General features: G+C 40.4%; 1 protein-coding gene across 2 annotated transcripts; it reads right to left on the bottom strand.

The window, feature by feature from the left end:
- Positions 1-346: 346 nt before the first annotated feature.
- Tmem70 (transmembrane protein 70) lies at positions 347-10,656 on the bottom strand. Of its 2 annotated transcripts, XM_087190495.1 has the most exons (4): positions 10,322-10,656; positions 8,806-8,911; positions 4,682-4,850; positions 347-2,333 (listed from the first exon to the last, which is right to left on the bottom strand). In XM_087190495.1, exons 1-4 carry the CDS (start codon positions 10,529-10,531, stop codon positions 2,168-2,170), a joined length of 651 nt encoding a protein of 216 aa, XP_087046621.1. In that variant the 5' UTR covers positions 10,532-10,656; the 3' UTR covers positions 347-2,167. The 2 variants fall into 2 exon arrangements, with proteins under 2 accessions (XP_087046621.1, XP_004842105.1); XM_004842048.4 differs by lacking the exon at positions 347-2,333 and having other exon boundaries at positions 4,300-4,850; positions 10,322-10,650.
- Between the last annotated feature and the right edge of the window lie 1,822 nt (positions 10,657-12,478).

Raw genomic sequence — 12,478 nt, 5'->3', positions numbered from 1 at the left:
CCTCCCAAATGTTGGGAACACAGGGGTGCACCACCTTGCCTGGGTTATTTCAACTTTTCTGTACAAACAGAGCTCCTGAGTTACAAAATAGAGAGGGGCAAGTTTTTCTTGCCTTCTGTACACTTATCTCTACTTTAGGAGTATTTCCATCAATAAATGAAAAATAGACAAATAAAATATAATCATTTCACAACATCTAATGAATTAGTGGATTTAGGCATTGAGAATCAATGGTCGCTAATATCACGAGAGAAAAAAATCTTGGAAGCAGCCTATATGCCCATCAATAGATGAATGGATAAACAAAATGTAGTACATACACAATGGAGGACTACTCAGCCATAAAGGGGGATAAATTTGAGTCTTTAGTAGGAAAATGAATGCACCTTGAGACCATAATACTAAAATGAATAAATCAGACAAAGAAGGTTAAATATTGCATGGTTTCTCTTATATGAGAAATCCAAAATATAAATAATTTAAAGAGAAAATAAAAGACAGATGATAGGAAATAGGGAGGTAGCCCTTTTGCAGATGGGAAGGGAATCTAGGGCTGGAGAGAGAGAGAGATGGAGGGAAATGGGAAATAAAAAGGATATGTATTTGTACTACCTCCCCACAATGAATGTATTCATTATACATCACAAATATGTACTGATAAAAAATGAGAGAAAGACATTATGTAGATAATCTTTAAAGAAAAACACTGAAGAAGCCAGCCTCCAAAATGGCTCTCAAAGAGCCTTACTTTCTGGTGTGTATGTCCCTGTGAATCATCTCCAATACTGAATAAGGCTGACTGTGTAACCAATAACATATTTTTCTTTTACATATGTCATTTCATTCATACAATAGTCTGGAACCAGTAAAGTACTGCACAATGACAGTGTACAATTGTATATAGGGCATACAAGACATTGTAATTTCCACCTTGCTCTCTTGGTTTGCTTGCTCCAGAGGAAGGAGCTCTAAAAAGAAACCCACCTGGGGAGAAACTAAAGTCTCCTGCCAAAAGTCTAACACCAAACTGCCAGACATGTGAGTGAGCCATTTTGAAAGCAGTTCTTCTTGCTCCAGTCCAGCCTTCAGATGACAGCAGCACCAACTAATTAGCTGATTGCAACTTCATGAGGGAACCTGAGCTAGAACCACTCAGCTAAGCCACTCCCCAATTCCAGACACAGACACAGGGGCAGTTTGTTATGCAAAAATTCATGACTCCTATAGTCACCTATGAAGTTGTCCAAACTAATCCAACCTTACTCTCATGAAGCTTCAAGATCCAACTACCAATTTATAAGAAACCCAGAAAAGAGAAAATAATGCTAAGATGCACTTCAGGAATACAATAAAAAAATCTAGACCCTAAGAATATCTAAAGGACAAACAATTCCATTTCAACAGATCATTTGCAAGGGGGAAAAAAAAGTGAAAGAAATCAAGGGACACACACACAGAAGTCTTAAAAGACATTCCAACATTTGGTATTTAGATGGTATGAACATGCTTTGAATCTCAATCCAAATAAAATGTAGGGAAAAATTATAAAACAATTAAAATTTAAAGATTAAATATTTGATAACATTAGGGTTTTGTTTTGTAGATATGGTAATGCTATTGTGGTTGTTTTTAAAAGAAATCCTTATCATGTAGATTCAAGAAAGAGATTTGCTTCCAAAAAATTAGAAGGCAAGTGGTCAGGGTTGATGAAACAATACTGATTACAAATTGGTCACTGTTGAATCTGGATCACTGAACGATCTTACAATTTTTTTTTTCAGTACTGGGGATCAAACTCCGGTCCTTGCGCTTGCAGGGCAGGCAGCAGAACCACTGAGCTAAATCCCCAGCCCCTGAATACAATTTTAACAAATAAAACCAAGCTAATGCTCTCATTCCTATCAAATGGATATTTACTTTTGCTTCCAAAAAGTGAGGCCTTTCAGTACAATGAAATATACATTAAGGAAAAGGATCATAATGATGTACTTTGTTGTGATTGCGTTTATTATATCTTAGATGTAAAGGAACCACCCTTGTATCAGCTAGATTCACTAGTGGAACATTTAATATAATATATATTATATTATATTAAATGATATATATAGATATAGATATAGATTATATAAAGGATTTATAAGGAAGGTTTACAATGACTCCAGCAAAATCAGCAGTGGAAGAATGCAAAATGGCTGTCTGCCTGCTGGAGAGCCAGAGGATCCAGTAGAGGATGTAAGGCCTGGAGCTCACTGCAGAGTCCAGTGCAAGTCTGTTGGAAAGCCAAAGTATCTGTGTTGGAAAGCTGAAGAGTCTGTACTGGACACCTGCAAGAACTGGAGACCAACATCCAAAGGCAATGGTAAAGACCAGAACTCCTCCAAAGAAAAGGGAAGACTTTCTCTTCTTTCCCTTTTTATTTTGTCCAGGCTACAAGCCTATTGGTTGGTGCCACCCACATTAGAGGTGGATCGTCCCTGCTCAGTTTGTGGCATACAATCTGCTAGGTGTTTCTCACTTAAGTAGACATATCAATTACCAATCACAACCTTGACTTTTGAGAGTCAAATAACAGATTGACCACCCCTCCTCCTAAACAATGGGAGACTCATTACCCTCCCTGGCTTTTATTGTTGTTGTTCTTTGGTACTGGGGATTGAACTCAGGTCCTTGTGCTTGCGCAGCAAGCGGCAAAACCACTGAGCTAAATCCCCATCCCTCCCTCCCTGCTTTTCAAGGTAACTCTGAGGTGAGGGCAGCACAGTGGCATGGAGGAGGTACATATATTTATCCTCCTTGTGGCCTGAGTTGTTTATTTTGATGAAGCTTCATAGAAATATTTGCTAATCCTTCCTATGTCCTAGTCTCACTCCAAGCCACCTCCTTCAGAAATCACCTTTCCCATTTAGTGCTCTTTCCCTCCTAGTCTTTTGAATCTTTTTATAAAAATAAAAATTTTCCACAGGTGAAAAAAATGATCACATGGATCTGATATTTAAAGAGCTACATATGCCTTGTCCAAATGAGACTACCTTTCTGTTCCTTGCAGTTCACCTCACCATCTGTGCTTTGAAGAGCAGCAGTATCTAATAAACTTGTTTCCTGGTTTTGCATCTTGTGAATTTGTTTCTTGAAGATTAAGCATTTGTGTAAATTATAAATATATTTAATTACAGTAAAGGCTTTAAGAGGGCCAGGGATTTAGCTCAATGATCCCGCTGCCTCCCTGGCAAGCACAAGGTCTCAAGTTCATTCCCCGGTACCAAAAAAAAAAAAGAGGCTTTACGAGACATACACAAAACAAGTTATTAAGAGGGAGAATCTTGAGAAAACTTCAAAATGTTAACCAGTTATTTTTCCTAAGTGAAACTAAGAATGACTTTCTAATATGTTCTAATTAACAGGTCATCATGAAGTAACTTTTTCTAGAAAGTTATCTTATTTATTGCTAGGATAACAACAGGCATCCGTGTGGGCAACAAAAGACAGAACAAGCAGGTAGAGGCCCAATCTGAGGATAAGGTGGCAAGCAGGAATACAGGTGGCAATTCTGAGTCTGATGAACCTGATCCTATCAAGACAGGTTCTAGGTCCCAGGAAAATGGCTTTTCTGACCCAAGCTATCCTCTAGGAATAAGCTTCAGGTCCGCCTTGGACCTGAATGACTTTTCCTTATGAATTAGGAATAGTCCTGTTTTTCCTCCCATCAACCTCCCTCGTACATGTGATTTGGTTTATACCTAAAATGTCCCTATGTGTTCAGAAATGGGGGTGCTATAGTCACAAGTGGATTAATCCATTGATGAGTCCACTGCTGAACGTGCTGTTAGGAAGCGGGGCCTGATTAAAGAGGCAGGTCACTAGGAGTGTGACCCAGAAAGTATATTAGTATCTCCTGCTCCTTCCTTTCTCTTATAGCAGACCACAAACTATACATGGGCGTTATTATGGGCAACAGTGACTCAAAAGGTTTTTATGTGGGAAAAGAATAGTCATACACCTAGAAATATCCAAACATAAGGAAAAACACAACACTCATATTTGCTTCTGACATTTGACCCCTAGTGTAGGGGAAATCACAATTACATCATCCATACATATAACAGCATGTACGGGTTTTTGCACTTTTTAAAACAAACAGGATGGGCCAGGGATTTAGCTCAGTGGTTCTGGCGCCTGCCTTGCAAGTGCAAGGATCCGAGTTCGATCCCTGGTACCAAAAAAAAAAAAAAACAGGAGACCTTTTTTATTTTTCAAACATAGCTTATTCTATAATAAAGGATCATTCTCTGAAAATTAATAGAAGCTCTGATAGTTTCAAATTATTTTTAACAAAAACTATACAAAATTAAAGGCAATCTTACACCTGCAAGCATAAATTACATTTAAACAACAGGCTCATTTCTCATCCCTAAGCTGTTTCTTTTCACTATCTTCTTCTATATCAAAAGTAAATGGTTTGTCATAACCCATTAGATGGTTATAGTCTTCACGGTTTGGAAAGAGCACTGGATTAACCAACAGTGATTTTGTTTTAGCATAAAATGTGGTAAACAGATGTGTGCTGTTTGGAATCTTCACATCATTCCGGTGAAACACTGTGCTTGTTTCTGAAAGCACAATATTGTAAGTAATGGCTTTATAAGTGTCTGTTGTGGCCTCATGGTACAACCGAATGACATACCCTTTTGTAAGAAAATGAAGCAGTGCTGGGGTGATCACCATAAAGCTTCCAATAACACTGTAAAACAGGATTTGCAAAGGCAGACTTCCAAATATATTACTTTGTGAAAAAATGTATGGTAGACATGCAAGGCTGATCACACTTGTAGAATAAGAGAAACATTTCACACCTAAATGGGAAAAAAAATGGAAGAAGGTTAATAATTAAATTTTATAAAAGAATCAATCTATCCCACTAATTCTACATTTCTACTCCTATATCATCATCAAAACATAAATCACATATCAGACTCTCTTAAGCACGTCACATATTTTATTCATGAAATCTATAGAAAATCCTTATGAAAAGATGTGTAGCTATTATCTCATACAATTTAAAAACATGGAAAACAAGAATTTGGTGTGCTAGTGCATGCCTACAATCTCAGCATTCAGGATGCTGGAGTAGGGGAATCTTGAGTTCTAGACCAGCCTGAGCTCTGTGTCAAAAAAAAACCAGAAAGAATAGGGATGCGGATGTATCTCAATGGTTAAATACTTGCCTACCATGCTTGACACCCTAGATCAATGGTGGTCAGCCTATGGCATGTGTGCCACAGCAGGCTGTTTGTGTCACTGAAAGCTCTAAAAGGTGTGCCATTGCTATTCTAGATTAATCGCCGGTATCACAAATTATTAACTAATCAATAAAATTAGTAATTAGTTGCTCTGACATCAATACACATGGCCTATAAAAGTCTCCTTGGCCCTTCCAAAATACCTTTTATCCCTATTATCTTCTTCACACTGTAGTGGATTAAGTAGTGTCCCCAAAGTTTGTATCCACCTGAAACTTCAGAATGTGATCTTACCTGAAAATCAGCCATGCAAGGCAGCGGCATATGCCTGTAATCCCTGCACTCAAAGATGAGGCAGTTTGAAAAAAAAAAAAAAGATGAGGCAGTTTGGGAGTATGGCCAAGAGTTTAAGGCCAGCCTGAGTTACAGTGAGTTCAAGGAAACCCTGAACTACATAATGAGACCCTGTCTCAAAACAAAAAATCAGATCTTTGCAATTTTAAAGACTGAGATAAGATCATGCTGGATTAGGATGGGTCCTAGATCTTATGAAAGTATCTATAAGGACAGAAAAATATAATCAAGGGCCATAGAGGTGGCCATGTAGGATCAAGGCAGAGACGTGAGTTAGCAGCTGTAAGCTGAGGAATGCTAAGTATTTAAAGAAGCCACCAGAAGCTGGAAGGTTAGAATTCTTCCCTAGAGCTTTTAAGAAAGCATGACCCAACTCATGCTGGCACAGGGGCATATAGCAGGCAGGCATCCCCCCATGGCATCGCCTCCTAAGTGGCTCCTGTGCCACTGCCCCGCCCCTGCCTCCCTCAACCCCCCTTCCATCAAGGGCATGATGCCTGCTTTGACTGGCTGTATTTGTGCCCTGTCCCAGTCTTGTTCATTCTTGAGGACCAGAGACAGAGACCTTGGAATCAACTGGGGAGAGGGAGCTGTAAAACCCAGAACCCTGGGGCACAGGAAACAGAGGTCAGTGGATAAACAAGCCAAGACCTGGGCCGGGGATTTAGCTCAGTGGTTCCACCGCCTGCCTCAAAAGTACAAGGTCCTGAGTTTGATCCCTGGTACCAAAAAAAAAACCCCAAGCAAACAAGCCAGAACCTACAACACTCTATAGGACAAGAGAAGTGTTCCAAATAAATGGGGCAGTGATGGGATCCAAATTCCATGTTTAAGAGGCTCCCCCCAACTCCCACAGCTGGCATGGTTGTGCCAGTGATCCCTGTACTCTGGGAGGCTGGGGCAGGGAGATGGCAAGTTCTAGCCCAGCCTGGGCAACTCAGTAACTCAACAAGACCCCACCTCAAAATAATGGTAATAATATTAACAATATCAATAATCAAAAATATTAAATGGGCTGGGTATGTAGCTCAGTGTGAAGGCTTTGAGTTCCAGGCCAGGCTGGGTTACACAGTGAGTTCAAGGCCAGCCTGAACTAGAATGAGACTATCTCAAAACACCAAAAAAAAAAAAAAAAAAAAAAGCAAGCATGACCGTACCAACACCTTGATTTTTTTTTTTTGGTACTGGCGATCAAACTCAGGTCCTTCTGCTTTCAAGGCAGGCAGTGGAACCACTGAGCTAAATCCCCAGCCCCCAACACCTTGATTTTATACTTCTTACTTCCAGAACTGTAAAGAATAAATTTCTATTGTTTTAAGTAACCAAGTTTATGGTTATTAAGAAGCCCAAGGAAACTAATATACATATTATTTTATTTTGCCTGGGGTGATGTGCCATTTGCAAACATATTCCTACTTTCTTGCATTTGCTCATACTACTTTTGAGCCTCAAACGCTCTTCTTTCACATCTATTCATATCCAAATTGTACTCTTTAAAAGACTCAGCTGTAATGCTCTTTTTTTTTTGAGACAAGGTCTCACTACGTAGTGCAGGCTGGCCTTGAACTCATATGATCCTTCTGCTTCTGCCTCCCAAGTGCTGGGATTACAGACATGGGCCACCATGCGTGTCTTGTAATGCCATCTTGATGAGGTCCTGTCTCCTTCTCTCCCTCACGTGAAAATAAGATTATCTACCTTCTAAACTCTAATCTGTTCTCCTGTTCATCTATTCTTTCCTACCAGAGTCTAAGATTCTGCATTATTTTTTAGTAACATCTATAACACAAAACCCCTAAAACAATGCATAGCAAATACTGTTACATCAGTAATTATTTGTTGCTAAGTTAACAATAACTAAGAATCTAAAAGGCCCTTCAAGTGTCTGCCAAGTTGGTAGTTTAGAGAATCCAAGACACTATCTTTATGTCTCTCCTTCAATTTCTACATTAAAAAAAAAAACTGGGGCCAGGGATTTAGCTCAGTGGTTCTGCTGCCTGCCTCGAAAAGTGCAAGGACCTGAGTTCAGTCCCTGGTACCAAGCACACCCCCCCCCCAAAAAAATTAACCTCAGAGTGACTTTCTATTAAGCATATTAAAAGAACTAAAATATGAAATCCCTCTAAAAATTACAATTCCAGGACTTTGAATACCATGGATAGTTATGCTCTTCTACAAATATTACATCCCACCATTATCAAAATTAACTCCTATTTTCTCTTGTCCAGAAAGGAGTCAAGTGGGAATAAGACAAATCAATAAACCTTCCTGTATTTGAGAAATGGTGTCAGTGCTGAGACAAAGAGACCATTGGGGTCACTGTTAAATACATCTCAATGACGGTCCAAATATCCAGGCCTGAGACAGGACACCGACTCAATGGCCTATTCATGCATGGACTTCAGAAGAAATTTCTAACCAACCCTGAAATGACTGCACTGACTTCAGAACTGCACTCACTGGTGATTACAAATAGCTAAACTTCTATTTTCAACATACAATATCATATACTTGAGAATTTACAGAGTGAATTTTAGTTAATAATTTTACATAATCATGATCAAGCATAAGTGTGGGTACTAAAATCTTATAGCCATACTTGGTTATAAAGCAATCCTAACCAAAGTCTGGTTATACTTTTTAAGTTACTGAAATGAAATACAACCTCTGGGAACTTGAACAAATCACACAACTGCACTGTTTTCTTGACCTTCTCTACTGAATACTACATTATAATCTAAGAAAAGTACTTTAAACTTGTCACCATTCAGTACACTGCCTTTTTCTCCTCTTCCATAACTCTACTACCTGGAAAAGTCACTAAATAAATGTGTCGATTGCAAATTCTAAAATGATCCAAACAAATCCAGGAGTGATGGCACTCCTGTAATACTAGCAAGGGGGAGGCTGAGGTAGGAGGATCTCCAGGAGTTTGAGGTCAGCCTGGGATATATAGTGAGTTCAAGGGCAGCCTGAACTACATAGCGAGACCCCATCTCAAAAAAACACACTCACACACAAAAAAAGTAAATACATAAATAAAATGACCAAAATAAAATGAGCAAAAGTATAATTTATATATTTTTAATTGCAAAATTTTGAAAAAATGTATAATCTAATTTTGTCTTGTAATTGTAGAGATGCTAAGCAATAGGCAATATATACTAATGTAGTTTTTACAATTAAAAAAAAATCCCCACTTCAGATTACCCACCAAATACTGCACGGGCCAAATTCCCAGTATAAATCAGCTTTCCATCTTCTGATTTGCCAAGTTGTGTATATGAACATCGAACACATCCTTCCCAGCAAGCAGGTATCTATATCAAAACCAGAGACCATAATGAATGCACAGTAAATTGCATTTTAAAATATTTTTGCATTTTTAAAGGTTATTTTAAAAATCTAATGAAGAGTAAAAGAGAAGTTGTCACACGAGGTGACGTAAAGAATTCTCCCAAATAATCTACAGAGCTAAAGAAATCAAACTGGCTAACAGAATGGCTTTGTTAAATTAGTTCCAGTCATAAGCAGAGATGTCTGGGGTTACAACCCAGTGATAGACAGCGTTGGCCTAGCATGCGTGAGACCCAGAGTTGGACCCCCCAGTGTCCTCCCAACCCCTAATAAGGGGGCATTAAATTTGTGGGTGGAAGCCTGCACAGGAAACGCTCCTGTTGGCAACGTGTTGCACCAGAAGCCACTGCACTTGATTTATGACAGATGGTGGGAGGCTGAGAAAGATCACAAGCCCAGCCTGGGCAACTCAGCAACTTGGTGAAACTCTGACTCAAATTTAAATAAATAATAAAAATAAGAAGTGCGCTTAGTTGGAATTTAGTAGGTTTGCATCCCGGTTCTCGAGTTTTTAGATCTAGTGCGACGATGACCAAGTAAAAACGTTTAGTGGAATAATTTCTTAATGAGATCATTCTTCGATTTAAAATGCATTAGCTTTGCAAAAAAATAAAATTTATTTTAATATAATAATCTAGGTAAAACACTGCAAATCCCGATTAAAGTCCAAGATTTACTTATAACTAGTATTTAAGAAAACAAGTCTTTTCCTAAAGGTTTTGTAAATATTTTGTCCCACTTTTATCAAGGAATTTACATAAAATCCTATACTATTTCAGGGAAACAAGAGTTTCACAAACATCTGAAAATGAATTTCACAAACCCACATTTCAAATTTTAAAAGGCATGCCTAATTTATGTTGAAATTTAATTAGATTCCAATTTCCATTTTAGGCACTTCTACGTTTTAATCAGGCTGGAGAATTTTGACATATAGTGTAGAATTAAGAGACAATCTATTCAAATTAAAATGAAACGTCCACATCTCACCGAGGACCAAAAGAATTCCTTAAAATGGAGTCACTAAAACATGCAAAACAAAAACACAAAACCTTAGGTTATCAGGGTTCTCTCGGTTCTATCTCCAAGTGCTGCAGCCAATTTCACTGTAAATTAACCCTTCTGAGCTTCTGCTCAGGGGTGGAAAAGGAACAAAACCGAGTTGTCCAGACAAACCCGCGGGACCTGGAAGCGTCCAGAAAAGCTCTTTCCTTTTTCCTACGGAGCTCCTAGCTTGCTACTTCCGCGAGCCCCGCACCGGGACCGCTTCTTCCCTCGAGCCAGCCACAAGCTGGGCAGGGAAGTTCCGAAAGCGCCCAGGCCCGGCGCCACGCCCGCTCCCCGCGCCCCAGCCCGACCCTCGGGCCGCCGACCTGCGCACTCCTGGGCCGCTGGAGGAGGAGCGTAGCTCCCCGCATCCCCACGCTCCCGGCGCCCGCCGGCCCTGAGGGCCAGTTGCAAGAGACTACCCGCGCGGCGACCACCCGGGGGCCTCGGAGCGCGACGGCCGCCCACGAGGCCGCCCTCTTCCCGCCGGGCCGTAGTCCGGCTGCCCACGGCCCGCCCAACGCCAGGAACAGCATCCCGCGGCTGAGAAGAGGCGGCGGAGCGCTCTGCGGCAACACCAAGGGCGCAGAGACTCGGCAGCTCTGGTCCGGAGGACCCTGCCGCGCGGCACACGCCCCGCCCCCTGGAGTCTCGCTGTGCGGAAAGATTGGCGCCTCTGCGTGCTCAAAATTGGCGGCCGGCTTGCAACCTTTCCCACCACGCGGGTTCCCTGCCAAAGGAGCTGTGAGCCTGCCACACAGTCCCTGGGTATGAGAGCCCGCAAGTGCCCAGCCTGTGTCCAGCCCCCCTTTTTAGGATTTAGCTTTTCTCTCTCTACTCCTCTCTTGCTGGGGATGAAACCCAGGGCCTTGCCTAGGCTAGGCAAGTCCTCTACCACTAAACGATAACCCGACCCTTTTATATTTTTTTCTTTTTGAGACTGTCTCGCTAAGTTGTCCGCGCTGGCGTAGAACGTGCGGTCCTCTTGCTTCAGTCTTAAGAGTAACCGGGTTCAGTCACCACACTCTGCTGGGTTTGGCCCTCTATGACAGTGTGGTAGGATCCAAGGGAGAGCCCTGAGAGGACAGCGCCTAGAAGCCCGGGCTAAATCTTCGTGTGGACATCATTTTGTAGACCAAAAGTTGGTTGCTTTGAGGAAATCATTGTAGGCTATCGGCACAAAAGAAATGCAATAGTGTATACGATTTGAACAAAAATGAATGATAGTTCAACCACTGGGGTAATAGAGAAATGGATTTTGTTCATTTAATACATGTTCACATTTGTTTATTACCTATTCAAAAGGTATTGGGTGGGGCTGGTGATGTAGCTGGGCGGGGGTGGGGGGTGTGCTTGCCTAGCAATGCAAGAGCAAAAGAGGTTTATTGAACACCTATTGTCAGGACTTAGGAACAAAGATACTGGATGAAATTGGTAATTCATAGTGCTAACAGTGGAAGAAATACCTAAAAATAAGTTAAGAATATCATGTTGTAATATAATTGCAATATAATGGTATACAAAATGCTACAGATGCCCACATAAAAGCATCATGAATTTGGCCTCAGAATGTCTTCAAATCAACTTCACGTTCACCTGAGTCCTGAAGAATGAGACTCTTACTGGGTAGAGATATTTGTCTACCACTATTTCAAAACTATGACTATTTTTGTTCTGTCACATTTTGCATAGGAGAGGAACAAATTCATAGTCTAAAATAACATGATTACTAGGCAACTCCAAAAACTCCTTTTATGAAGGGAGAGGAGGCAAAGAGGATCTCTAGAAGGATAAAATGATATTACTTCTTAATGAGTAACTTTGTTTTCCTATAGTTTTCTACTTTTTGTGTGTGTGGTGTTGGGAATGGAACTCAGGACCTTGCACATGCTATACCCCACTGCTGATTTATACCCCCAGCCCATCTACTTATATTTTTAAAATTCAGTTTAGTGATATTCATACTACAAAAAAATCCATTATCTTACTGATGTGTAAGTTTTTCTTTTCATATAAACCATGTTTTTATTGTATCGAGGAGACTTAAATTTTTTTATCTTCTATAAAGATTAGCTGCTTCTTACAGATATTGTAAGCAAATAAAAAACATTTTTGGGAAAAAACCAACAAGTTTTGTCTACTCAGTTTTTAAATAGCTAAAATGAGATTGTTACAAGTGAGTGGGCCAAAAACAGTCCAGGTTCTTGTGTACGACAAGGAAAGTACTGCCGAGCGTACACCATGAAGTATGTAGTAAGTAGCTACATTTATTGAAGATTGCGGGATAGGAGCAGCAGGAACAGGCAGAAGGGCAAAGGGTGGGGGACTCATTAACTCAGGCTTCCAGTATTTATAGGGTCAGACACCTCAGATCCATGGCACCTCCTACTGTCTCTCACTGATGTCAGTAATCTGCTGCTTAGGCGAGCTCCTAAATTTAAGCCTGGATAATCAGTGGGGTGGTGGGGTGTTTATGGTTGAAA

This window comes from Heterocephalus glaber, unplaced genomic scaffold (assembly GCF_053883595.1).
Source record: "Heterocephalus glaber isolate CG9 unplaced genomic scaffold, H.glaber_assembly_v1.0 deba00001553, whole genome shotgun sequence".
Taxonomy (NCBI): domain Eukaryota; kingdom Metazoa; phylum Chordata; class Mammalia; order Rodentia; family Bathyergidae; genus Heterocephalus; species Heterocephalus glaber.
This window is presented reverse-complemented; position numbering and strand designations above follow the sequence as displayed.